The 27064-nt window shown below is 47.9% G+C and overlaps 2 protein-coding genes and 1 long non-coding RNA gene across 3 annotated transcripts in view; 1 reads left to right on the forward strand and 2 right to left on the reverse strand.

Moving 5' to 3' along the window:
* Positions 1-7027: 7027 nt before the first annotated feature.
* LOC141965180 (uncharacterized) lies at positions 7028-17699 on the reverse strand. The gene is made up of 4 exons (XR_012634433.1): positions 17565-17699; positions 9459-9586; positions 8499-8747; positions 7028-7324 (listed from the first exon to the last, which is right to left on the reverse strand). It is a non-coding gene; the product is annotated as an uncharacterized LOC141965180 (long non-coding RNA).
* Positions 17700-18811: 1112 nt separating this feature from the next.
* Positions 18812-26108, reverse strand: YIPF5 (Yip1 domain family member 5). The gene is made up of 6 exons (XM_074916277.1): positions 25996-26108; positions 25620-25730; positions 23981-24153; positions 22635-22780; positions 20520-20701; positions 18812-19873 (listed from the first exon to the last, which is right to left on the reverse strand). Exons 2-6 carry the CDS (start codon positions 25718-25720, stop codon positions 19711-19713), a joined length of 765 nt encoding a protein of 254 aa, XP_074772378.1. The 5' UTR covers positions 25721-25730; positions 25996-26108; the 3' UTR covers positions 18812-19710.
* An 80-nt stretch (positions 26109-26188) lies between these two features.
* The window catches only part of KCTD16 (potassium channel tetramerization domain containing 16), a 91245-nt gene continuing 90369 nt past the window's right edge, over positions 26189-27064 (forward strand). The window contains exon 1 of the mRNA XM_074915748.1: positions 26189-26620. The gene's annotated coding sequence lies outside the window, so the exon portion shown is untranslated. The remainder of the gene's footprint in view (positions 26621-27064) is intronic.

Raw genomic sequence — 27064 nt, forward strand, 5'->3', positions numbered from 1 at the left:
GAAGAGGCACGAAATTTATAGCACCTAAGAAATTATGGCACATAGTAAACACACATGCACCCTATTTATATGTCTATACGTATAAAGAGAAACAGCATGGCTTTGGCAGTTAATTTGCTCCTGCTGGAAGGCAGGATACCAGAAGTAAACTCGTGTGCACGGCCTCACCCCTCCGTGCTCTTTGGAAATGCCTTCATTCTATGGCACACATTAACGCTTATTTCTATTTACATTATCTTTATTTAATTAAATACTGCTTTTCACACACACACACTATTTAGCCGGCCCTTACAGCTCTCCCTCTGAATGGAGGAAAGTTTCCTTTCTGCGGCCCCTTCTCCAGATGTTTGTCTCCCAGCAGCGATGGGGGATCAGCCCAGCTGCAGGAGAAGCAAGCGGTGTGCCCGAGGCCACCGCCACACCGGGGAGGTGCATGTTCCTGTCCCGAATGCTCCGGGGGGGTCAGGGCAGGGCTGTGTGCCCCCCCCACTGCACCACACAGAGGGGTGCAAGCAGCTCCTGGCACCCTAAAATCCCCCCACCTGAGCTCTGCTCCCAGCAGGGGGGGCTGATCCCTCTTTTCCTCTGAGCACTTCGCTCTCACAGGAAGGACACAGGTTTTCCTGACTCGCACACAGGCAGCTTCAGCCCGCGGGTGGGCACCAGCTCTGGAGGGGACACCCCACCACCAGGAAGGGTTTGCTGCCTCTCGCCGTGCCTGTGAGGCTACAGAGATGTTCAGTCACAGCATTACACACCAAGAAACCCCAGCAGCAAGCAGCTGCAAAGAACTCCTCTCTCCTTTTTGCACCGAATCCCCAAAAAAGGGCGGGTGTGAAACCTTGGGAAAGCAGGAAAATCTCTCCATGGGACGTGCTGCCATCCAGGGGAGGTGCTACCTCCAGTCTCAAGGTATCTACCAAAGAGGGACCAAGAGGTCAGACAAAGCACCTCCAGTGACCCTCCCCAAGGTCAGTGAGACAGCAAGGGCCTGGCCCCGGCACACGCGTGAGCGCGGGAAGGGGCAGAGCAGTGTCCTGCCACGAACAGCACCGGCACCAGGATGTCCACCAGGGCATCCACAGTCTGCTGGGATGAGGATGGAAACCCCGTTTTCAGTGGGAATTTGCTCTTCTGGCAAATACCATAAGCAAAGGCCCTCCCTGCCGGGCGTTACTGCTCGGTCAGGCCGGTGCAGCAGGAGGGACCTGACTCACGCAGCCCAGCGAGCACATTCATGAGCAACTCCATGAGAGTTTAATGATGATTAATAAAAGGGTTGCAGCTGCAGCTTGGATTTGACATAATAAAACTCATTGCTCCAGTCGTTCCAAGAATGACCCAAGTCCACTGCTCGCTGCAATTCAAACCTTGGTTCCCAAGCAGCACCCAGCAGCACAAAGAGTGGGCTCTCCTGATAAAGCAGAGCCTTAGGATTTTGCAATGTAACCAACTAAATTTAGTTAGTCCACCCAAGCAAGAATGTGTTTATTATTTAGAGAAAGCAAAATACTCAGTTTCAAGAATTGCCTTTCACAACACAGAACTAGTGGGAAAGCAAAAAAGTAAAAGCTCCTGACCTGAGTTACAAAGGATGGGGAAGGCAGCCAGTTCTGGGCAAACACAGCACATGCAGAATAATGCAACGGGATGGATATTACCTATAAAGTAATTTGTTCCTAAGGCCAACGTAAAATTGTTAGGATTAGCCTAATAATCCTTACTGTTCGCCCGTACAACAGCCAGCCCAGAGGCCGTATCCTCCCCCAGTGTTTGCAGATAAAACCATAAAACAACTATTGCTGCTGCTCTGGCTCATACCACAAAAGTCCAACAGTAGGATTTTGCTCAGAAAGATTGTTAAATTATCCCAAAGATAAAACTCCAACTTCTTTTCCCTCAAATGGATTTTTATGTCTATACATTCAAATTCTGAGCAGGAACCCCCAATAGATTTTCTACCCTTTATGTTCCAGCATGGCAGCTGCCACCATGCTGAGCTGCAGCAGAGAAAAAAAAAAAAAAAAAAAAAAACAAAAAAAAAAAAAAAAAAACAAAAAACGCCGGAGCTGTCACTTGGCAGCTTCTGCAAACATTTTTGCAGTACCTGACTCTTTCTAGGCTGTAAGTTACAAAGAGAAGGAAAACTTAAAAATAAACACCAGAATTCTTTGCATAGAAAGCATTTTTAAAACCCCTCCTATTTGAAATAAAATGTGGTCATTTTGATGTACATCGTCTCTTTTTCCCAGGTTTATTTTTGGAATTTTAGTTGCCATAACAACACAAAGCATTTCACTGTATGGTATATACTGAAGTGAGTTTGTTCTTCCCTCTAATGTGCAGCAGAACCCGGACCACCCCCCATGCCCCAAGGGGAGGAACGTTCCCCCTGCTCCAGGGCACCCTGGGGTGCCCACAGCCCCAGCATGGAACATTTCTGTGCTGCCTGTGCCCAGCAACAACGAGCCCAAGAGCCAGGACTGCAGCTGCAGCAACCCGGGCACACACAGCAACGGCACATGGAGAAAAAACAGCCAGGGAAGCAAACGCAGCAGCCCAACAGCATCACCCCAGCTCTGCTCTGGGTTGTGGTAGCTACCACACAGCCCCCGAGGAGCCCCTCTCCCACCCCTGCTCCCCACAAGAAGCTCTTACCTGCAGCCAACACCCTCTCTGCAAGCAAAGTGACCCTCAGAAAAGGAGCAAGGCCCTGGGCTGGCTGTACAGATAAGCAGGGCTGGGAGGATGGGGCACACCTGAGCTGATGGGGCACACCTGAGCTGATGGGGCACACCCGTGAGGAGAGGATGGGGCACACCTGAGCTGATGGGGCACACCTGAGCTGATGGGGCACACCCATGAGGAGAGGATGGGGCACACCTGAGTTGGCCGGGCAGTTGGACTAGATGGTCGCTGTGGGTCCCATCCCAGCTGCAATCATCTGTTCCGTTCTATTCTATGCACCTGTGGGCATGGGGTAACCCCCAGCCCTCTGCCCAGCCTGCAAACCCGCCCGAGGGGGTGGGAGCTGCTCGGGGGCTGCTCTGCGCTGCCAAGGGCAGGAGCTGCCTTTCCTGGGGGTCTCGGGCTGAGCTGCAGGCGGGGGGGGCCTGAAACAGGCGGCCACAGGCTCCCAGCGCCTCGTCCCCCCCATTGGCCTGCTCTGATTGCATGTGACCTTTGGAATATAGATTTTTGCTAGTAAATAGTGTTGTTGCTGTAGCCACAATGACCTAAGACTGTAAGCAAGGGAGGAGGAGATGCCAGAGTGTGTCTTGTGCTGATGCCGACTGCGTACAGCTGGGGACCAAGGGGGCTTGTTAAAGGTTGTTCTGCCCCCTGGCCCGAGAGCTCAAGGGGTGCAGGGGGAGTAGAGCATTAACCTGTCCACCGTGTGCTTTAATCCCCATCCAGTAAATGCAGGAGGGCTTTGATGGGGTCTGCTGCTGCCAGGCTCCAGCAGCCCCGGGGCCCTCTACAACAGGCAAGAGGCTCCTTAGGATTAGTCATGTATATAAACTGTTTATTGTTTCAAAACATGCTTTATCTGAAATGCATTTCTTCTGCTTGAGCAGTACTTTGCTTCCCAAGAGCTGCCTGGTCACCAGGTAACTAAAATAGGGAGCAGTGGATGCTGAACCCAGTTTGGATAACTGAATAATTGCTAAACGCAATTTTTAAATGTTTTCAAATGTTTACTCTCTTCTATATACCTCTTGTTGCAACAAAACCGACAGTATTGTTTCTAAACAAAATAAACCAGAGGCAGTGACAGGAGGTTGACACTCCTGGACGCTCCTGCCATTTCCAGTCGGGGGGGAAAGGCTCTGCCACGGCAGCTCCCGCAGCAAACCCGGCGCAGATGGACGCGCTCGCACACGGTGCGTGGCTGTGGAAGGCACGTTCCAGCTTCAAGCAACTGAAGGACTTTAATTAAAACCAGGGAAAAATGTTTTAAGCACAGAAAATACTGATCTTCTCCAAAATTATTTGTTCTGCTTGAAAGCTAAGGCTCTGCTTTAAGTCTGTTTTTATATGTCTCTTGGACTTGAATTATGGCACATTAATTATAGCCAGAGGCAATGAAGAAGTGTTATTCCTTTACAAAGAAGATGGAGAAATTCAGTTAAAAATAGATTATAACAGTGCCGTCAGGCACAGGCATTTTCCTGCCTCCGCTGGATTTCTGTTTTCCATAGACCAAGGAGGAATTTGCTCACAGAACATATGGAATTTTTATATTACTCAGCATAATTAAGTGTAACTGGTTAAATGAGTGCAGTGACTGTGGAGGTCACTAGAACAGCCATTAACTTTTCCTTGCTAAGTGAAGTGGCAGTTAGCCAAAAAATCTTTTTTTTTTTTTTTTTTTTTTTTTGAGCTTCTGTCGGAAGGGCCGAGGAGAGGCTGCGCACACGTGACACCCGCGGGTGCTGCGGGGCCGCGCTCCCCGTAGGAGACAAAACTCCTGGCCAGATCTGAAGTCAGACCCAGAGCACCAGACCCAGGCGATCCGCTGAGTTCTTGTAGGACCTGATGCCACCTGGAGACACTGCCAAGCTTTACTCAACAGGGAAGGAGTACAGAAACCGCAGGCACCCACCACCCCCTCGGGGAGAAGAATGGAGTTTTCTTTAAAAATGTAAGCTGTAGAGAAAATGGAAACTTTTGATAATTCACAGGTCAAAGGTTTCTGTCCTTACGCTCTGACATGAGTGAGTATTCTTAAACCAGTGTCACTGCTTTGAGTATCTCTGAGCATCAGTGCTGGGCCCCAGCGTCTTGCTGAAGATGCTCTGCCTCGCTGCCCCCCCGCTCCCTCCTGGCCCCCTCCTGCAGCATCCGTGTGGCCCCGCCACAAGCCCAGGCGCGGGGAACTGATTCCGCCGAAGACGAGCCCAGCGAAGCTCAGAACGCGTCCCTGGCAGGCGCAGGTTCTGGGTGCAGGTCCCCCGGCCCCGCGGCCCGTTGGCGCTCCCCTGGGGAAGGCATCCATCCCATCCATCCCGCCGGGGAGCAGAGCCGGGAGCCGCAAACGTTCTAGCAGCTGAGAGAAGGTGGAATACACAGATTGCCATCTAGTGGCACGGGAAAACGGGCGCTGGGAGCTCGGCGCTCGAGTTTTGTTGGCGGGGGATGCTGCGGCGAGGCTGCTCTGAACCTGCTGCCCGCTCCGCCCGCGGCAGAGCCGCTGCGACGGACGGGCCTGGCGGTCAAACTGCTCTGCTTTCTGCCTTTGCTCAGCCTGTATTCTACATTTCCAAGGTATTTTGGCTAGCAAGCAAGGCCAAAGGGTGACGCTGGGAAGAAGGTTCATTGCTGGTGCTGCTTCTCCTGGGTGAAAGAGAGATTCGAGGCTGGGGACGCTCGGCCCGTGCTCACGCTTTACACCAGGTTTAGGGAAACCCCGGCGGCTTTGCCAACTCCGCCTCGTGTGCCCAGCACAGGAGATCCCCTCCCGCGGGGACACGCGCCCTGCGTGAGCCAGCCTTGCGGCCGGCCACCGGCGCCCCTGCTCCGGCCGCGGGAGGGGCTCAGACATCCCGGTCTGACGCTACGGTCAAAGGGCGTGACTCGTCTGACTGATCACGGTAGCCTACTTGAGGGTAAGAAAAGGACCTTCTAGACCCTATTTATTTCCACTGCCTGTAGAGCCTCGAGTGTTCTGCTCCTATATCTACACGTGCGTTACAGATATCCATCCGATCAGGAGAATCCCCCAGCTGATGAGTTGAAACAAAGGCTGAAAACGGTGGGAAGCATTGAGAACCACAGCAATATAAATATAGTTCATTGGTTCAGAGAACGATGCAGAGAGGTTGCTGATAACGGCATAGATTATATATATAGGTTTTGTTTTCCCAGCAGAACTGGGGACCTAGACTGGTTCTGCTTTGCCCGCTCAGTGACCTCCAGACAAATCATTCCCCCCCTCTGTGTCTCAATTTCTCCCTCTGTGATGCAGAACTGATAATAATTAACCAACATTTTTGTAAACTGGATGAGCTGAGACCGGTAAAAAGGGAAAAGGCATTTTATAGTAGGAGAAAACCGGAGCAGAATTATAATCCGTGACGCTTCGCTGGCTTTCTAAGCTCATCAGGTGTCGCGTTCGTGGGTTACCCTGGAAAGTCAGCTCTCCTGCCCAGATGTATCGCCTGCGGACCTGCCACCTCGCTTAGCTGCAGGCTGGGAACAACAGAAACTTGATGACACCAGGAAAGAGCCGGGTAAAGCCATCAGCGCTCTGGTTTGGTGACCTGCCGCGTGCAGGTCTGCGAGGGGCTGGAGCTGGGGAAGGGACCTGCTGCAGCCCCGGGCAGCCCGCGAGCAGGCCCCGGCCCCCGTGATGGGGTGGGATGACGGCTGAAAAATCCTCTGCAGCGCCAAGTCTTGGCAGCGGCGCGAGGGGTCGGGGAGGCTGTAGGAGCACGGGCCAAGGCTGTTTATACTGCCAGAGCTCCTTGGAAGCGACCAGCAGCGTTTCTGCATCTAGAAGCCCACCTCTACCCAGCACCTCCAGATGGCATGTTCGGATACCAGCCCTCCAACTTCTTGCAGGGGTTAGGGGATTAATCAGAGGTTATATGAAAAAGAAACCAGGGCCATAGCAACCAGCCTAACACAGCCGGGTGGTATCTAAACATCAAGCCCATATACATGAGAGTGAAGTGAGTTGTTTGGGGGATTACACTTCAGGTTTCCATGGAAAAAACTCCCGTAGAACATACTTCCAGCCAAATTACTGTGTAAACTGAAGAGAGGTTTCAGAGCTTCAGCTTGATGTTTTAAATGAGTATTATCTAGCTGCTGCCAGCATTTTACAATTTCAAAATTTAGCTTAGCTGTATTTTCTCCAGGGTCTAGAATTCTGCCTGTATTTGCTTTGAAAATAATGAAGGAACAAGAAATGGCCTCTGTCATTATTCATTCATCTGCTGAGCAATCCAGAGCGAAAACAAACAAATGTGCTGGAGGCAGACGTGGGGAGAGGGCTGAACGTGAATGCTTCAGAGCTCCTCACAGCACGGGAATGCTAGTGCCTCCTCAAAAACGCTGCGCACGTGAAGAGCACGCAGCCTCCCTTGTACAGACAAAACAATCAGATGGAAGTAGGAGAAAAAACCCTACAAATCAGTGAAGCCAATTTATTACAGGTTGCGGCAGAAGGACAAAAACTGTCGTTGCGTTTCGCCAGTGAAGATGCTTCCAGGTGCCTGGTTAAAGGGGAGTTCAGCACCCCCGAGGCAGGTCCCTCTGCGCAGGGATGCTTCGCCTTTCAGCAGCGCAACGGAACCTCCTGAGCGTGGTTCGCAGTGGCCTGGATTGCGCAGAGAAAGAATAGCTCTGCATTGGTAAGGAAAGGGGCCAGTAAAGGATTTTAAAGACTTTTTTTTTCCTTACCTCCAGTATTTGAAGTCCTTTGGGATCCCCAATATATCAAACTCTGCTGAGTTTCAGCCGGTGAGATTCTCCAGGTCAGTAAAATTAGTTTTCTCACCCAGAGCTGGACTCCAGGGTAAGAATAAGGTATTGTGCAGCAGAATTACTGTACTATTGAAAACCAGTATTCTTCATATCAACCTGACACATAGTTCTGGCTGTGAATTGCAGGTACTGTAGAGCATCGCTAGGATATACTTTAATGCTTTAAAAAACATGATCTGAAATAACCTAATTGGAATATTTTCATGCTGCTCAAAATAGGTTAATTTTTAATAGATTATAAATACCACATTCATATGTGGTTCATGATGGAGAGAAATTATTTCAATAACATTTATTATTTGAGAATAAAAAGGAATATTGGGTATGACTACTTAACAGTTATAAAAGTCAGGCTGGTAGCGGTTTTTACAGATTCTGTGATTCAATTGGAAATAATTATTTTGGTAGCTCCCTGCCAGCCCTTCCCCTCCTCTCCCCCACCTCAGTCCCAGCTCCTCGCCCCTGCAGAGGGGCTGTGCATGGGCGCAGCGAGGCCGCTCCCTCCCCGTGCTGGCAGACGGGTCCCCCCAGCCTGGAGACGGGCTCAGGCAGTCGGCGAGGTCCGTAAGAACCGTGTGTGCAGGCTCCGGGCCTGAGCAGAAGAGCCAGAGCTTGCCTAGAGCGGGCGGGTGGTTGGAGAGCTGGGGGGAGCTGCTACAGCAGCTTCTCCTGCGGGACGGGAAGGGGAAAGTCTCGGTTCTGCTTGTGCGGGAGAGGGAGGTGGGACGGGGTGAAAGCCCCGGGCCACGTCCTCCCAGGCAACGCACCCGCCCGCGCCCATCGGTGCTCCAGGCTGGTCCCTACGGGAGCTGGTTGGGATGGGAAGGCCCATCCCTGCGCTCCCAGTTTGGACTGGAAAGGGGCTGATGAGCACCCGAAGCTCATAATAACAGATGGTATTTGAGCACAAGTCACACCCGTCCCAGGAATTCATCAATAATCGATAGTTTGAGAACTTTTAACTTTGCCTGCTCACCTCTTGCCAACTTTGTCCTCCTGCTTCTTACCTGTAATCTGCAGTCCGTCAGCTGTTCACACCCCCAGTCTGATTTAATGGCAGATTAACATCCTGTGCTTCTTTCTCCTTAGCCAGTTTTGGTTTGGTTTTTCCCCCGCTAGCCAGGCTTTGCTGCCACAACGAACAACGGGCGGGTTTGCAGCCTGTGGGCGAGCTGGAGATCGGGCTCTGCACCATGTGGATTCGCTCCCTGAGTTCTTTTTCTGTCATCTATTCCTCAAATGCAAATAAAAGGAACCTGCAGAAAAATAATTGGTTGTTTTGCCATTTCCGTGCAAACAAACAGAAAAGGCATTGCTATTTTTTGTTTGTTTTTTTCTGGGGTTGGGTTTTTTTGACCATTTATCCCCTGTGTCCTGTCCACAGGCGGATACTGGCTGGCAGGAGGCAGAAAGCTGCCTCAGACCCCGTTATACTCAGATGGGAAGGGAAACACTTGCTGTGTCTTGACAGCATGTTCATCTCCACTTTGTGTGAGCCGTGGGCTCGCTGTGGGCTCTGCTGCATCCCCTGCACCGCCCGACCCCTGGCCCTGCGGACGGCCAGACCCACCTGGGAGCACCCCCAGGAGCATCCCCCCCCCCACGCCCAGGGCCGGGCTCCAGCCTGGCCTCGTGCAGCGTTTGGTCCCACGACAGGGAGGGGAGCGCGGGGCGAGGGGCTTTCAGGGTAGGATTTACTATCTATCACCACGTCCACTATGTACGCTGGGATGATTTATTTACGCAGGGAAAAGCCAAGAAAATTCCCAACTGAACTGTGCTCCTGACTCTTACATTTAAACAACTTCATGGCCAGGGAACGTGTTTTCCCTCTCTCTTTTCCTGTGTTTTTCATGACCATTTGTCAAACATATTACAACCCACGATTTACCTCACTCTGAAGCTCTGAGACCTTTAGTGGCTTTATTCCCTCCTGGCATTCTGTAGGTCAGTCGCTGTATACTCACCACAGATGTTCTGAGAAGGGGTAGGAGTACGGTGTGGGACAGGCAGTCCCGTTCCATGCGTGCCTGGGCTTCCGTGATCCGCTCCAGAGCGGCCTCAGCAGCCAGAGCAACGCGCCGCAGCCTCCGCCCTGGTGATGGAAGCAAAGACTGGGTGGGAAAACGACCCCTAGCTAATACGTAGATAGGAGGATCATTTACACATTTAAACTCCACATTCGCTCCAGGTCTGAAGCAAAAATAAGAACAGATTTGAGGCAGAATTAGGCCCTTAAAGCTCAATTAAACCTCAGGCAGGACATTAAGATCTTCATACTTGCCACGCGAGTGAAGACCACTTGATGGCTGAAAATTTATTCCAAATTAACAGTGGTGCAAAGGAGTGAAGCATTAATCCAGTGATGTGGGCTTGGACCAATCAATCGTTCATAGTCATGATCTTGTCTTTTGTCAATATGCATATTTAAAATTTATTTCTGATGCTTTATTCAGATATGACAGTGAAATCACCAGAGATTAACGAGTGAAGTGAGAGGCCTGTTCAATTGAAAAAAACCAACAAACTCCCCCCCCCCAAACTGTGATATTTAAAGCAGATAATGTTATCTAAACATTAAATAAACGAACAGAAATAAACTACCCCATGGCATCAGAATCGTTATCATCTTGGTTGTGTAAACACGGGAATAAATAAACGCGTTCAGTCTAAAGGATACTGAAATTAAGTTAACATGAAACATCTGCCTCTCTCAGAAAGCTGTTACTGACATATAAAACTGTGAATTCTCAACCTCCAGATCAAACCTACTATTACATGAGAGTTAAGTACATCTAGTTTAGATAAAAGGATTCTGAGTATAAGAATTCCAGGGGAGTATAAAATAGCCAGAGGAAACATTAAAGCCCACTGCCGCTAATCAAGCGGATGTTCTTGTCACCGAACCGCTGCTACTGAAACCCACCCCCGGGGCGTTTCTCCACGTAAGATTATACCCACAGATCCCTTCTCATTCTCTAGCTTTCAAGAACAATACAACTGCTGTGGCTTTTATTCAAACAAACGTAATTAAATGATTTAAGTGTTTTACCGAAGCGCGCCTTTTTGATGGGAAAAGCACTGGGTTGAGAACTCGCACGAGCACAGCGCTCCCCTTCAGCCGCCGCTAAACGTGGCGCTGCCCCGGCTCGCCTCTGCGAGTTCAGTTTGCCTTCAGACAAACTCCCCCGCCCATGGCTGCAGCTCCAGAATTAGCAATCCCATTTTATAATTGATAAACTGATCTCAGGCCAGTTAACTCCCAGACTTGCTTAACTCAAGGCTGGCTGCTAAAATCAGCAACCCGATTTGCAGAGGACTGAGCAAATATTCCTGCAAACAAACAATTCAAAGCAAAGCAAGGGCCGCCTTCTCACGTGTTGCGTAATCCAAAAGCACTCAAAGTCACCATTTTGCATGTATTTAAAGATTGAAGTAGACCCAAAATATTCAGTGATGAAACTGTACGTCTGAAAGGCATCAAGAAGGTCAAACCATGGAGCGCTATTTTTATAATACTCTAGTCTGATTATTTCAGCTTCTTCTCCAAATAACATCTCAGTGGCTGATGACAGTAAATGAGGCCATCAAAGAAAATTTGATGCGTGTTCTTCTAGTAAAGATATGGAAAAACAAGCAGCCTACGCTGAGGTAAAAGGAAGAATAATAAGTGATCTGTAAACAAAGCTGCAAACAAGACTAAGAGACTTAGAACAAAAGATAAAAGCAAAGTACACGGGTCGTTACTTAACAGGGAAGGGAGGCCAGTGCTGCTGGGTGATGAGGAGGTTAACATGCCCTTTTTATGTGAGCCCTCATCAAAACACCAGCTGTGACCAAATGCTTAAGCCCTTAAAAGGTTAAGACTATTTCTGTAAATTGTGTGTCCATGGAGGCTTTGTTAAATGATACTGGAGGATTCTCAGGGAACCAGACAGAGCAATTGCTCAGACACCTGCAATCATCTTGAGAACGTGTGCTGCCAGCGCGGGGATGGGGTTACGAAGGGACAAATAAAGCACTTTTTAAGAGGAGGGCCTGAGGAACAAATGCTAATGCCTGTAAGGAGGCTGGAAAAGAATTAAAAGAATCGGTCTGTAGATACACAGAAGAAAATGAGGTGATAACAAACAGCCAGTATGGGCTTGTAATGGAGAGAGAGCAGGTTAGGAAAATCTAGTTATCTCCTTCCCCAGCTAACCGGTCTTATTAAAGACAAGGAAGCAGCTGATGTGATATCGGCTTATAAGAAACACAGTTCAGAAAAAAATTACTATAATGGTTGAAATGTGAGCGCAAAATTATGACTGCACCACAATAAAATGAAGGCGAGAGACCCCACCCTCAGTCTGAACTATCCACTATTTCAATCAACATGGGGGATGAAACGCAAAGAAATTTAAAGATGATCACAAAGTGGAAGGCGTTGCGATCACTTTGGAGATGGGATTAGAGTTCAGATTGATCTACGTAAATTGGAGAAATGATCTGAATCGTTCAGATGGAATTCTGTACAGTGCACAACACTTAAAGAAATGTCAACGCCTATAAACAAGACGGGTTCAGCGGCACTTCTGTAGGAGAGGATTTGGGGATTGCAGTGGATGGACAAACAGTTTTTTTCAAGAAAAGAGAAGAACGACAGGGGAAACTAGAACAAGTTCACCATTGTGTAAGAGGCTGCTGCCAAAAGGAAGAGAATAAGCTGCCTTTCATGTCCACTGTGGACAGAATAGTAATAATACAGTGCATTAAAGGGAGGAAGAAATAAGCCTGACATCATGAACCATTTTCTAATCATAAAGTTAGCAAAGCACTGACAAGGTGTTCAAGGGAGATTGTGCCATTTCCTCCAGCTGGAGTTTTAAAGGACAGGTCAGAAATGAGATCATCGTGCTGTTACACCAGGTGATGGACTTCTCTGGTCCCACCCAGACTGACCTTCTGCAGCAGAATGCAGAGGAGTGGGAACAAGCAGCCTTCAGAGGGCAGGGGGGAGGCGGCCACAGAACCCAGCCGGGGTGTTAACTCCTGGAAAACGGCCCTGACACGGGCGGGCTCTGCCTTCACCCCCGGGCCGGGCCCTGCCTCTCCCACAGCGGAGAAACGGGGATTCACCCCTGACTCCGTGTGCCCCCCCTGCCCCGGAACGGGGGACCCAAACCGAGGGCTCACAGGAGGGCGATGAAACGGGGCATCCATATGATCTTCAGAGATCGGTTCTGAGGCCTCACTTCAGAAAATCTGGATCCAATTCCACGAGTGCGGCCACTAGACTGATCTTCCGCCGAGCACGAGGCGGTGCCAAGGTAGCCAGAAGTCTGTGGTTTCAGGGGGTATGTGCTGCACAGAGAACCCCATCTGACTTTCCTGGACCACTCTATTCCAAAAGATAAAAATCACTCCTGTATCCTAAGGGGAATGTTAAAATTTTTCAAATCCCATATAAAATGATTAAAGGTAATTCTGTACCTTGCAGGCTCAGGGCTTTTAAAATGGACCAAATGGGCATTCGGCAGAATTTATCTAAATGAATCCGTAAGAAAGGAGAGTGGCAAGTAATGTGACATCTGCTGTTGGCATTAGTTAAGTGCAGACACGGCATTCTTCAGATCTCCTAACCTTGTCTGAACCAGTAATTTTTAATTGGGACAAAACTCTGGAATGAGACAATCATCCTGAATTTAAATGTTTCGATTTGTCAGTCAATAAAGCAGCTGCACTACCAGCAGAGCCTTGCCAAGATGCTAGATTATCTTTTCCTATCGGTAATTAAGATTTAAACTAGCCACTAAAACAATCAGAAGATTGACTCGTATTGATAAAGTGGAGATTAAATAAAGAAAGAAAAAGGCACCAAACTCATTCAAATCCTCCATAACGTGTCATGAGTCTTCAGTGTTTTTCTTGATGGTACGAGGACAATATGACCTTAAACTTTCCTGGGTAACTGAACATGAGCAGGTTAATACAATGTTTTTAAGGTGGATTTTCACTTCTTCAGATTGCATCCGTTACTAGAACAGAAGGCCTCTATGCACACACTTTTCAGACTCTACATGTCTGAGGTAAGGAGCTGGCATCGATCTCTCAACACAAATTCTTTTCTCTGCGGATGTGGCTGGTCCGAGCGCAGGCTCGGGAGGCCGGGCATCGCTTGGGTCCAACGCTGTCCGGAGGAGAGGTACCAGCCAAGTGTCCTAGTCTCTCAGGTTCAGTCGTAATTAAGGGCATTTGTCCAGACTTGCCTGACATAATTATTGGCCAAATATTCATCTTGCTGATTCAGCTAAGTCTCCTGTTGAGCTAAATGGGAATTCTGCCTGGAAAAAAGATGAGAAGCTGGCACCCACCAGAGTGGGATAAATCAGCCCCAAGTAAGAACGCCTGGATTTTACCCTGAGGCCCAAACGGCCTCGAGTTTGGATTCATAAAAACTGTGGAAGATAAGCCTTCGCTAGTGCTGGCTGCCAACAAGCCTGGAAACTCTGGCAAAAAGTGCTGGGCCCCACGCTGAGCTGGGCCACTAACCCACATCTCCAGTGAGCCCCTCTGAGAGGCCGCTGGGTGGGCAAGCTGAGTGGGGGAGAATAGCCAAGGTGAACTAGCCTCTTGTAGCACATTTAGCAACACGAGATGCAAACCCTGCAATCACAGAGGCAAAAAGACTGCCTGTGCCACAGGAACCACCCGACCCTCTGCGCTGGGGAACCAGCAGTCTGGAGAGAGGGGATCCTCCCGACTCCTCCTTGGCAATAAATCATTATTCTCCAAACTTGAGAAAATAGAGTAGGTAAAGTGCTTTAGGCAGGGTCTGGTCCAAAGCCCGATGGGAAGTGTGGGTCGCTGCAGTGGAGAGAGGCCCGGGGGAGCTGGGCTCATCCTTCCGACGGACGCACAGGACGCTTCTTCCCTTCCGCTGCGGCTCTGGCACGGGAGCGGATGCAAATTCCATGCCCGAAAAGTGAATAGGTCTGGTAGATCAATAGGTAAGGCAGGTATGCAAGAACATTAGATTTTCCTATGCTAACAGGAGAAAAGCAAGAACATTGGGAAAAAACACATAGAAATCATAGAAATATGTAGGGTAAGAGCACCGTAATTCCAAGGATGATGTGGTGGGGTTTAGCGTGTAAAGAAATAGAGCAACGCCCGCCTTCCTAAAGACACGTAATTACAGGACAATTTTTGAGAGAGGCCTGTTCCAGTACTAGTGTCTAATTTTAGACAATCTTCCACTTCACCATGCCTGACGAGGACCAAAGAACCCTCGCTTTTCTAATGTCAGTGCTTCCTGCAATAAAGCAAATAAATAATAGGAGAAAAAGAATGCCCTTAAGAGCACAATGCTTGCAGTCCTTCCTAAAGCATGGCCTGCTGTTTGGCTAATGGCCTGCTGGCTTTGATTAGCAAAGCACAAAGCTGGCAAACACAATCAACAGACTTTCCAATTACAAAACCTCCTCCCACTTTCAAACTGTGTCCCAGAGAGCTGGGCTGAGAATTCCACACACACCCCCCCTTCAGGAGAAACACCCCATTATGTTTTGCTGGGGTAAAGATGGCCAAATGCAGCAGGACTTACACAAATTACATACAGCTCCTTACTCCATTCCTTGTCTACAAAACAGGACAAGAGAACTTCCCCATCTCACAGGGCGCTCAGGGATAGCCACAATCAATAGGCCGAGGTCCTCACATCTTGAGGTATTAGGGCTTGCAACTCCTAAGCAACAAAAAGTATTTTAAAAAACTCTTTTAATCCCATAGATTTTGTAAATAGATTTCGTTTTGAGAGGGATGCTATTTAACTAAATTTTAAAAGTATAGTAAAGGAAGGAGCTGTCAACTTACGTGGACAAAAGATACCAAGACAACGCTACAGCACAGTGGGATCCACGCTCGGAAGAGCTTGCCTGCCTGTATCACCCAACACTTGGAAAGGCACTGAATTATCCACAGAAAAATCATTCTATGTGCTTTTGGACCATGTACAAAAACCAAAGAGACCTCCTGGTAACGAGAAAAAAAAGCCAGTGAGGAATATTACAGCTTTTTACAAAGAATGAGACATAGCGAAGGTTTCCCGTTGCCAGGAGGGCTCCCCAGCACACGCGGCATCTCCGCTCATGTGACAGGCCACGACTGGAACCCTTCCCTTCCCCATCGCAGGGGACAGAACCCAGCCTGACAGCGTTAGCTGCTCGCCTGCCTGCGAGCGTGACTGCTACTGCTGTCGGGGCAGGCGAGCGAGGAGGGGAAAGGAGGGGAAAGGAGGGGAAAGGCTTCCTGGCGCGGAGCCGTGCCAGCCCGAGTCCTGCCTCGCGCGTGGGGAGCGTTGCGGCGCAGCAGACATGCTGCAGGCCCACCCTGTGGAGAAGCAGGAAATGGCAAGTCCCAGTCACTCCATTCCTTCACTTTTTGTGTAAGGTTAACAGCAGACACGCCAAAGCACCTCGCTGAAGACACCGGGACTGAGCCTGTCCCGGGAAGTCAAGGGGCAGAGCACAGAGGGGCTCTCCCTTCTGCCACCCCTGCTTCTGTGCTGTAACATGTCGTACCCCAAAGCAATGGCCGTTCTTTTAGCTAATGGAGCTCCTGAGAAACATTTACAAACTGTTAAACAATGCTGTTGACATGAACTAACGCACCGTTAGCGCACTAGTGAGCAGCTCCCCCCCGCCGAGGGCTCTGGCTGTCTCCCAGCCCAGCCCCTGCACCACGGAGCGTGTGCCCAACCCCAACCGCTGCTCCCCAGAGGAACAGGAGTCCCAGCTCCCTCCTGCACGGGTTATCCCCTGAAAACACCCTGGTGCTGACACCTGGAGCGAAGCCTAAGGGTATTCCAGCTGCTTATCACAGACCCAGACAACCGTCTCTCCAGTACCCCGGCCTGGAACGCTCCTCTCCCTGGAAAGAAGGTCGTTGCTTTGGGGAGGAGGCGGCGAGAGCTCGAGCAGTGTCAGTGCCCCCCCCCACAACCCCAGGAGGCTCCTCTCCAGCTGTGAGGATGAGGAACATCTGGCTTCCCACAAAGCACCACATCAGTCCCTGCTCTCTGCAGCTTCTGAAGGTATTCATCCATCGCTAAACCAGCAACAGCCCCTCAAGAACCGATGCCAACACCAGCGCACAGCTGAAAGGCACAGGAGCTCAGAAAAAACACGGTTTAGTAAAAGACGTGCCGTGGGATTTGTTGGTACTTACAGAAATGTTGCCTATAGAAACCAGCTGAGCTGCAGTCAGCAGCTGCCCCCCAGCAAAACAAGTGACCGGCTCAACAAAGCCACTGTGGAAACATCCACAAACCAGGACAAAAAAAGGACAAACCAGGAAAGGTAACATTTAACTTTTGTAGAATAGGAAGTAATTTCAAGATTGGGTGTGATAACAGCAGTGGTTTTAAAAAAGCAACACTCGCATTCATATCTGAACACTTTAAGCTGAGTAACATGAAAATGTCAAGAGACAACGCAGGATGGAAGCAAGTAATGTTGGTATTTCATCTGAAAACTAGATGAGAATACCGATGTTAACAGACTGTGGGGGAAGAGATCAGGTTTAGAAAGTAAAAAGAATAAAAAGTCCTACTAAATATGAAAGGCAAATACGGAAGTAAAGAATTACAGCATACAATCTTGTCATTCTATGAGACGGCAAGATTAAATCGTCTGAAGTGTAACCAAAACCGAAGCAAGAACTAGGACAAAACATTATTACAGAAAATCAATGGAATTGACTTTGGAAAGGCAATAAACACAGTCAATGGGATCACATTAATTAATGTACCGGGAATTTGGGGTATTTAGGACTACCAGTCTAGACATAACATCTTGTTTTTATGAAGCTGTCTATGAATTAGAGTGTTGGACCTTCTACACCCCCCAGCTTCTCTCCTGCCCCCGGGAGAACAGTTAGAAATCCACTTGCTAAACACTCCACAAGGGGAGATGGAGAACACAAAATGCTCCTAAACTCACCGGCCAGACCCTGCAGCTCGAGGAGAGCGTGTGGGATCCTCTGTGGCCAGAGCAAGGACTTGGTGAACACATATAATAGATCTAAATAAATACCTTTTCACAGGGCCTTTCCAAACTCAGCAGCTGTATGGCCGGTGCTACACTGAGATGGGTGAATTCTAATGTTTTTCCTGGGCACTTAGCTTGCTCGTGCTGTGGTGAGAGAAAAGGTTGTTATAAATAACACTTTGACACAGACATAATCGCCCTGAAAGTGATCCGCAGAATCAGCACAAGCCTTAAGAAGTGACCCACATTTGTCTATGCAAGGTAAGCTTAATCAGCCACTTCACACAAATACAGTATTTGAGAATTAGAACCTGATATGCTCCAGAAAGTTTGTGGGCTTTTATACTTACTAGAACAATTCTGTATTTAATTAGGCCTCATTAGTAAAGATAATCAGTGTAATTTATTTGCACAAATACAGGACATCATGCTCCACCAGGAGGTAATGTTCTTCATTAAAAGCAGTAAGAACTTTGTGCACCAGGGCAGACGCGGTATACTCATCTGAAGAAATCAGAACTACAAAGTACAGAGTAAAATGTTTTGCTTAATAAAATCAACTCACCGTTTTATTTAGGATGATAACTTGCAATAAACATATCAAAGTAGAAAATTATCTGAGCTCTTGAATTTGCTTCTGGGAGGAAACTGAAGGGTTTTATCTGCGTCTTGAGTTTTAAAATTCATTGTGAGTTACAGCCCCTACCACAGGTCAGAAGGGCTTTGGGCATCTGGGCATGGGTCTCAGGGGCTTTATGCTCAGATGACACTTCCCACAACTCCCAGTGCCACGAGCAAAAGCTGGCCCAGGCCAACAACGAAGGGCCCTGTCAGTAGCTTCTGGTGGCACTAGGAAGGTAACTTTAGGAGAAGGTGCAGGACTAAGGGAAGAGTGAACAGAGTGTGCTGAGCCTTCGCAACTATTCATTCACGTATCACTAGGAGCAGTTTCCCTCTGAGGATGCATTTTCACCCTGAGCCTTACCAGAAGGTGTTAACGTTCCACACCTGACCCGTAAACCCCCTCCCCAGTATGAGTTAAACCATGCCTGTATCCTTTTCGTCTTTTAAGAATTAGCAAGTGCTGATGTGAAGAACAATTTCTGCTTTCTCACTTCTCACACTTGTAAGACTTCTTGTGACTAACATCACAACCTCGTTGTGCTTCTCATGGTGACCGAGGCAAATAGCCAATCCACTACCTGAACAGCTTTAAATATGATTTTGCTTCGCTGTTGAAGTTTTAGTAACTGAACCCCATTAAAAAGGAAAGATTAGAAAAATCAAACACATTTTTCAAAATCTAAGGAAAATTTAATCAATACGCCTTAAATTATTTTACAGTAACTACAATACTGACAAGCATAACATTTCCAAAATGGTGTTTTCCTTGGAAGTACTGCAAAAGAGATTACTCTTCATCTACCAGTATGTGCACCATTAGGAAAAGAGACTCTAGTTGAAGTCATCTTCCAAAATCCAAGTTACCATATAGCTACTTAGACATCCAAATGTATTCAGAGTTCAAGTGTGACAGAATTACAGATCCCTTTTAAGCATCTGTTTTCTAAATCATAATTTAAGTATCTTAAATCCTGAAATACCATCACATCAAATGAACAAAGAAATGAGACCAAAGAGCTTAAGAGTATATTTGTCAAAATATAGAAAACGCTCTAATTGCTTGTGTTCATTTGTGCATTTTGCTGTTGGTAAGAGGGGAAGGAAACAGGTTCCTTATTACTGCAGATTTATTCAGAGTACCCCAAATCTACTGCAAGTGCAGTTCCGTTAACTTTTCCAGATAAAAATCTATCATTTTATAACGCTTCTCCCTCCCTCCCCTAAAAAAAAAGAGAAAACAAAACAAACAAAAAACACAACCCTCAAATAAACAATCAGAAGTTACTTTGCTAAAGATAGAGGAATGGGAAAGAAATGACATTAACCTGATAAGCATGAACACTTATTAAAGCTATAGACACCTCAGGTCAATTGAAAACAGTATTCAAAGTCCTAAAAAAGTGAACACGAGACATTTGTTTTCACCGTTCCAGATGATTCAAAACAGGTCTAAGTTTTGTGATAGCAACACTATACAGTTGTTTGCAGCTGCTTCTGGTCCAACTAAAGGTTCCAAGTTGATGTTTTCATTTTGGCCCACTGGAGTCCAACGGTTTGGACAGTCTATTCAAAACACAGAAATGAGAGCAAAGACTCCATACAATAAAGCACAGGGGTATGCTACTAGAAGTTGTTGTCCTTCCATTGCTAAGGCAGAAATAAAGATTTTGGAAGCAGAAAAACTGCACCAGCCAATGATACCAGCCGTGAGAATAATCCCCATCATTCCCCTGTAAAGACAGAAATAAAAAGAGGATTCATGTAAGACTGGTGTATGCATGCTTACAGGAGTCCTAACTGGACTCCTCCTAACACCTTTACAGCTTCTAAGATGAATTTTGGCTTTTATCTTTGACTTTTTGAATTCAATAGTTCCAGTAAAGACTTCAGAACGATATTATTCAATTATGACAGTATAAAAAAAACCCCAAACTAACTACGTGCATATGAAACGTAAAGGAACTGTATCAAGTTCTTCCTTTTCAGTCCCTAATTTTGTACAGCTATGGGGAATCACACTGATTTTCTTCCATTTGTCAAATTCAAATTTGCATCTTAAATTACAGTAACTTGTAGACTTTACAGGTACTGAGATCTGTCGGAATCGAAGCTGACTGCAAACAAACTTGATATTGTTATTTGAGTCTACGTATTCAAAAGCTGCCAGTTGACTTACAGATAAAACCAGCGTTCACCCTTCATCCAGTAAATACCTGAAGACTGCTGATATTTACATCTTCACGCTTACTACAAATTCCTGTCGCATTCAAATTCTACGCAGCTTCATCGCTGAACATGACAATTCCTTTTAATAACTTCCTCCACCACCCCACAGGAGAGGAATCTCTTACCAGATCACAAAGTTTATGTACTTACTGCAACGAAAATACAATGGCGAAAGTGGAAAGTAGGATCATAGGAAGGAGACAGTATCCAAGGACACTGGCGACGCAGCCGAAGGAGACACCCGTCATGCTCATTAAGTTCAGGAGACAAAACATCCCCAAGCACCCGATCGCACTTATTCCGTACACGTAGCCAAACTGGATTTTCCCAGCCTGAAAGCGGAGCAGAGTGACGCCCGTTAGTGACCAGCAGGAGCAACGCCCCCCCCAACAGACATTCGGGGGGGGGTCTTCACCTTCCCCCGCCCCCAGTTCCTACATTCACATCCACCAGGCAGCATTTGCCCACAACGGGAAGGAATTCCAGGATGTCTGTATGTTGTAGGCACCCAAGAGGCACATTTATCCCAACGTTACCTATCTCGATGGACAGATTTTGATCAAACTGTTATTCTTCGATCTGAGCTGCAAAACCTTTAAGGTTTAATCAACTAGCTTCTCATGCTGATTACTTCCAGTAATAATCTTTACAGAGCTAGCATACAAAGACAAAAAAATTGTAATTTGGGAACTTCTTAACAAATCCAAACCTAACGTCCTTTAATTTGTGACAGACTCCACAAAGTTGTGGCACAACGTAAACTGTAAAAAATTCCCAGCAGCAGCTGAAGCTGAGCTGCAAAGCACCGTGTGCGAACGGCAGAACTAACTCACGCCGATTTCAAAAGGTCGAAATCAGAACTTTGCCTACTACCAGTATGCAGAAAGCACACAGGCATTGTTCCAAGACATACACATCCCACGTCACCGTCTCTTTTTCCAGCGATGAGACCAACACTTCCCTTGCTAACACCCATCAAACCACACACTGCTCGGTGCACACAGCTCCAGGAACACGGGACAGGGCGTCCCTCACTAACTTCCAGTTTACTTACCCTCTTCTTCCTCAAACGCCACAGAAACCAACCGTATCTGCTTTAATCTTTTTGCTAAGCTAAGCTTGTTTTCTTCCACTATAATCAATGTATTTAAAAAAAAAAAAAGCACATAGGAGAAAGTAATCATTTCATGGGAAAAGAACATCCAAATGTACCTGTTATAAACATGTTCATTAATTCTACTGGCCTAGTTTCCATAAATAAAAGTTACTTATAGAAGTAGGCTTGAAGTCCCTTTGTACCAAAACACTGTGTTCTAAGTGTCATAGCAATGTGAAAGTTTAGGCAAAAATTAAATGCAGTGCCCAAAGGCAGAGAAAAAAATCTGATTAAAAATATTGAAGCTTTCAATGATGAGAAAGACTGTTTGCTGCTACTCTGCCATTTCATAATTAGCAGTTTTGAGTCACTAGTACAATCTTACTTCAATTAAGCTCGCTAAAAAAACCCCCAAGCTTCAACAGCTGCCGACCTGTTCAGAAGTATAAACAATCTGAAAGCAGGTTTACTGTAGAAGTGTTGTACCAGACTGGCTCGAGACTGACACATGCCTAATGTATCAGCACTTAGGAAATCACTTTTTACACAGGAATTTTCAGTTTTCTTGCCTCTTGAGTTAAAGAGCAATGAATAAAGAGCATGGAGTGAAGAAGCACAATGAAACAGGGAAATAGACTCAAACATTAAACACAGTAAGAGTTCAAAAACAAACTCTTAAATGGAGGAATGAAATAAATGTTAAATATTTAATGTGTCCACTGTTCTGATTCCTGGTAAGACAGAAGATGACAGAGATGCTGCAAAAAGACACAGTGTGATTCTGAAGGTAAGACGTCTCAATCTACAACCCCCCCCCAAAATCTGAAAACATTAGGGCACTCCCATTCCTGTGACAAAAGGGAGCCACATTCCTCAAAAGCAAAGGAGGAAAATAAATACGAATTACATTGAAATAATTGCCATGAAAAAAAAAAACAAGCACAAAGACTTGGATTCAAACGCCACGGAAGTGACGTGACAGGGAACTCATTCATTTCAGTCAGCGGTGCGTGGAGCCCCGGCTCCTCTTTCTCGGTCAGAACGTGCTTTTTTGGCCTCCATGCCAAGAATTCACTTCTAATAAACCTACAGGTACTGGGAAAAAAAAAGCCAAGTTGTTCTGAGAATATTAATGCACAAACAGTGGCATTTTGCAGCCCGTATCTCACCAGTAACAAGGTGGCCCCAAACGCCAGGCAGAAGACCATCGGTCCAGCCAAGTCAGTCTCGTTCATGATGCTGCCGTCTGCCACCTTCAGCGGGTGCAGCACTGTTAGCGTCTTCTGCCAGATGTGGTCAAAGTTGATCCCCAATTCTACAAGTTACATGAAAAGAATTTTATACTTATTATATACTTATTTCATTTTTTTCACGTCCTGTTGCCCCCATCTGCTTCACTCTTAGGTTTTCCCTGCCTCTCCACTTTTAAATCTCCTCCAGGTACCATCCTATGGGGACCAGAAATTCATCTTTCCTCAAGCTGCCTCTGCAGATTCCAGGTCTCAAATGCTCAGAACAGACAAGATGGTTTCCCGAGGACCAGGTAAGGGTGGAAGCGCAGTGTTCTGGGGCAGCCCAGGAGTTCTTTTAGCCCAGTACCCCATCCCTGGAAGTACCCAAAAGCAGACGTGTACGAGAGCAGAAGCACAGACATGCAGATTCACCAGGTCTCTAATGACCAGTGCTCCAGGATTTCTAATTCAAAGTACTTTCTCTAGACTTAACCACCTCAGCAGATTTTTCTTTCGTAAGCAGCCACTAAAATCCCACCCACCCTTTTAACACTCAGTGTCTCCTGACAAGGAGTTCCAGAGCTCCCTCCGATATGATTTCAGGTCTCCATCCACCCCGTTTGACCACAGTAGCACATGAAAACCTAGTTATGAATGCCGTCCCTCCTTGACCCCCTCAGGCCCTGGGACGCATCTATTTTTTGAAGAAAACCAAAAAAGCACAGCAGGGTGGGAGTGCCCATCTCTCTAACCAGTAACAGGGAGGGTTTCTTCAGTTGTCTGGTACTGAACAATGACAGCTGTAAGCTGGAAACCAAAACCATCGATCCAGACGCTAACTACGTGTCTGGTCTGCAGAACTGGAATTCCTGCAGCGTCTAGCATTCCTCTTCAGCAATGAAAGATTTCAGTTCTAACCAGAGAACCAACCGAAACCAACTGCATTAATCTATTTTACAAAAACTGGGCAACTGTCAGTATTATTTGCAATAACAAAAATAGCAAGTGTTCTGTCACAAGAGCTGTCTGAAGCCACGATATCCATTTAATTGTCTCCCACAGAACAGCTGGTGTGAAGTAATAGAGCACAATTCTAAAACTGCCAAAGCTCACACAAGAACATGTATTTCATACACCAAAATACAGTTAAACAAACAAACAAAATTAACAAGAATTTCAAATCAACTGCGCCCTTTCAGAAGCGGGGCGTACACACCCCGCTGCTCAACCTATCCCCAAATTGGGAGGAGTTTTGGCTTTTGGCCATAAAACATAAGTTATACCTTCTAATAGAGGAGGCTCATCCTCAAAATTACTTCCATAAAAAGACTGTGCTGAAGTTGGAGTGTATGTCTGTGTTGGCTGGTAAATCTGCCCCGTGTAAGGCTGCTGCTGCTGCATCATGTCTGGAGGGACAAATCCACTCTGCTGAGAGTATTCGTAGCCTCCATACTGCCTGCAAAGAACGACATCGCGTTGTGGACAGAGACAGACTTGTAAACACCTCTCTGCAAAAGCAAAGCTTATTTTCAGGAAGCAAACTTCAGTGGGGTGTTTCAGCAAACAATCCTTCCTCCTCCTTTTTAAAAAAGTCACATTAGATGATCCCCTACTCGGATCTGGGCCTACAGCCACACTCACCCGTTCAAAGCCTTACAAACAAACTGTTAAGCTAAACAAGATCATTGTTGCTAGATACACTAGTATTGCTTCTCGGTTTTAAGTCAGCAGCCTGGAGAAACGAGCGTTATCCAGTGACTGAATTACTACAACAGGCTGTAGACCTAGAAAAGAGAGGAAAATTTCACATCTCAAACTTATTCCAATATTGTCTATTAATTACCACTAACAGCCCATTTGATGCCACCATTAATTTGCTACTCAGAATGCTTATTTTCAAACTCACTATTAGAGAACAAAGTTACTCAGACCGTCACTTTTGTTCCCCTCTACATTTAAAAATAAGCATAGCCCAAAAAAAAAGCTGTTTTCCCCTTCACTTGGGCACCACGTGTATCAGGCAGCATTATGACACACAGGGAGGAATTATGATACAGATATTAAACACATTGTGACATCTACCTACAGGACACGATGCACGGGGGGAAAAAAAGTCAGTTTATTTCATATATTCTCAATTATTTTCTATCAAATCAATTTATACTGCTTTTGGAATACTTGCTATTATAGATTTAACGTGTATAAAAATATACATTGCTATCTTCAAAAAATAGCCTCACCAAAGCTGTCCTTTGTTCCTAAACAAACTCATAAATTCTTGCCACTAGACATTTTGAAGTCTGAGTACAGAGAGTTCAGTAAACATAAAGAATGAAACCCCAGCACTCCTCCTTTCCTTGTGGTAGCAGAGTCCAGCCCCATCCCAGCCCTGTGGCCCTTTCCAGGACACAAAGAGGCACCGACCTGCCCTGTCTAGCGCAGGGATCACCCCGGTCACGTAAGGGACCAAACCCCCGCCCGCCACTGGCCATTCGCCCGGGGCTCCCCTGACCTCGGAGCTTCCGCCAAGCTTCCCTCCTCAAGCCCAGGCACCACCACGGACATTGCAGGCTCGGTTATCTGACCCTGTAACTAATTTTTATTTCCTGAGTGACTGAAGATGGGCTTAGAGAACAACAACCTTTTCCCCCCCGCCAAAGATGTTCATATCATTACTCGTACGATTTATCATCTTTGCTTTACAGCGTAGGCAGAGTATTCAACACACAACTGCTCCATAACTCTACACACGGGAGTTGTGCTCTTTATAGAGCAGAGCAGCAGGGATTCATTTCCAGTCAACAGCAGCAGGGAAAACTTCCAATCTTTTCCTGAACAGACTATCCAAACAGACTGGGGCTCTGCCACTAAAGCAGCACGACGGAAGGGCTTTACACGAGGGACAAGGGCATGCACAAGTACTTGCTGTACGGCCTCCCGCTGTAATCGTAGGGCTGCGTCTGGTCATCAATGCTGTAACTGGTCTGGAAGAAGTCTGTGTTGAAGCTGTCAAACCCAGACATCGCAAATTATCTGCAAGAGAACAGCGAGGTTGGCTCGGGTCTCCAGAGCCGCCCCGCGGGGAGAGGCCGAGCGGCTCTGGCCGCCGGGCCCCCCCTCAGGGCCGCCGCGGGCTCCCGAAAGCTCACAGCCCGCGCCAGGGCTGCCCGCCCTCAGGCCGACCGCTCGGCTGCCGCCCCAGCCCCGGGGGCCCTAAGCCCCGGGGGCCCGCGGCCCGCCCCTGTCCCCGCGGAGAAGCCGCGCGGCCCCAGCGCCGCCCCCGGGCCCGGCTCCGCACCCGCCGCCGCGGCCCCTGCGACGTGTCACCCGGCGGCCTCAGCACTTCCGGGGTCACGGGGCCGCGCGCGCGCACGGGGCGCTGGGCGGGGCGTCCCCACCGGGCATGCGCCGCGCGAGGCCCCGCCCCCGGGTGCGCGCAGACGCCGACGCCGCGCCGGGGGGGGCGGAGCGTGGAGCGCGGGGCGGAGGCAAGATGGCGGAGGCAAGATGGCGGCGGAGCCTGGAATGGCGGCGGCGGGGCGCCGCCCGCTGTCCGCTCCGCTGGCGAGGTCTGGCGGCTTCGGGCTCGTCCTGCGGGAGCGCTCGGTCGCGCCCCCCAGGGCTGCGGGCCGCCGCGCAGCGCCCCGTGAGGGGGAGCGGGCGTTCCCCGGTGCCTGCTCAAGCCTTCCTGTAGCAGCAGGCCTCGCGGCGCCATGGCTTCTGCCTCCCTTGTTCTGCCTGAAATCTGAAGAAAAGCGAAACACTGGCTTTTAAATACACGCGAAGAATAAGCTTCTGGGCAGATTTCTCACGGCGCCAAAGCACCAGTAGTCAGTACCTCCTTTTCCTGCTTTGCCTCATCTTACATTTCCGAGTGTCAGACAGCCCAGCTGTGAAGTGGGAGGACTAATACTGATGGCAAGGTGAAGCTATAACACACTGTCTAATCCGTGATTGTTACTTATTTTTTACTGCTTTCTCCTGGTGCAGCCACCGGTGACATGTGGAAAAAAAAAAAAAAGTGCTGGTAAATCTTCTCATCTAGAGAAACCCAGTTGGCACATCTTGCTGTGGTCGCAGGGCAGATGTGATGGTGTGAGACACTTTCTGGAAAAGCTGGGCTTTTCTTCAGAAGGGACGGAAATGGGCAAAGCAGGGCTCTGGGGATGATGACAGTAAGTCGCACAGTCATCCTGCCTGTCACTGCCTTGTCTGCAATTAGTCTAATCGGTCAGGAAGAGCTGCCAGGGGAGCAAGGAGAGGCTGAATTGAATGGTTAGCAGTAGAGCAGGAGCCCAGAAGCGATGCTGGCTCCGGGGCAGCAGCTGGGGCCTGTGCCATGGCCTCAGGCCCAGGCTCGGGGTTTG

Source organism: Athene noctua, chromosome 12 (assembly GCF_965140245.1).
Source record: "Athene noctua chromosome 12, bAthNoc1.hap1.1, whole genome shotgun sequence".
In the NCBI taxonomy this organism is placed as follows: domain Eukaryota; kingdom Metazoa; phylum Chordata; class Aves; order Strigiformes; family Strigidae; genus Athene; species Athene noctua.

What these genes read in the sequence shown, in the direction of transcription:
- YIPF5 (XM_074916277.1), bottom strand. Translation starts at nt 25,720, where the DNA reads ATGTCTGGGTTTGACAGCTTCAACACAGACTTCTTCCAGACCAGTTAC. An exon ending in TGAGCCTCCTCTATTAGAAG is followed by an intron (nt 22,781 to 23,980) that starts GTATAACTTATG and finishes TGTAACTTGTAG; the next exon opens with AATTGGGGATCAACTTTGAC. An exon ending in GCCATTGTATTTTCGTTGCA is followed by an intron (nt 19,874 to 20,519) that starts GTAAGTACATAA and finishes CTGTCTTTACAG; the next exon opens with GGGAATGATGGGGATTATTC.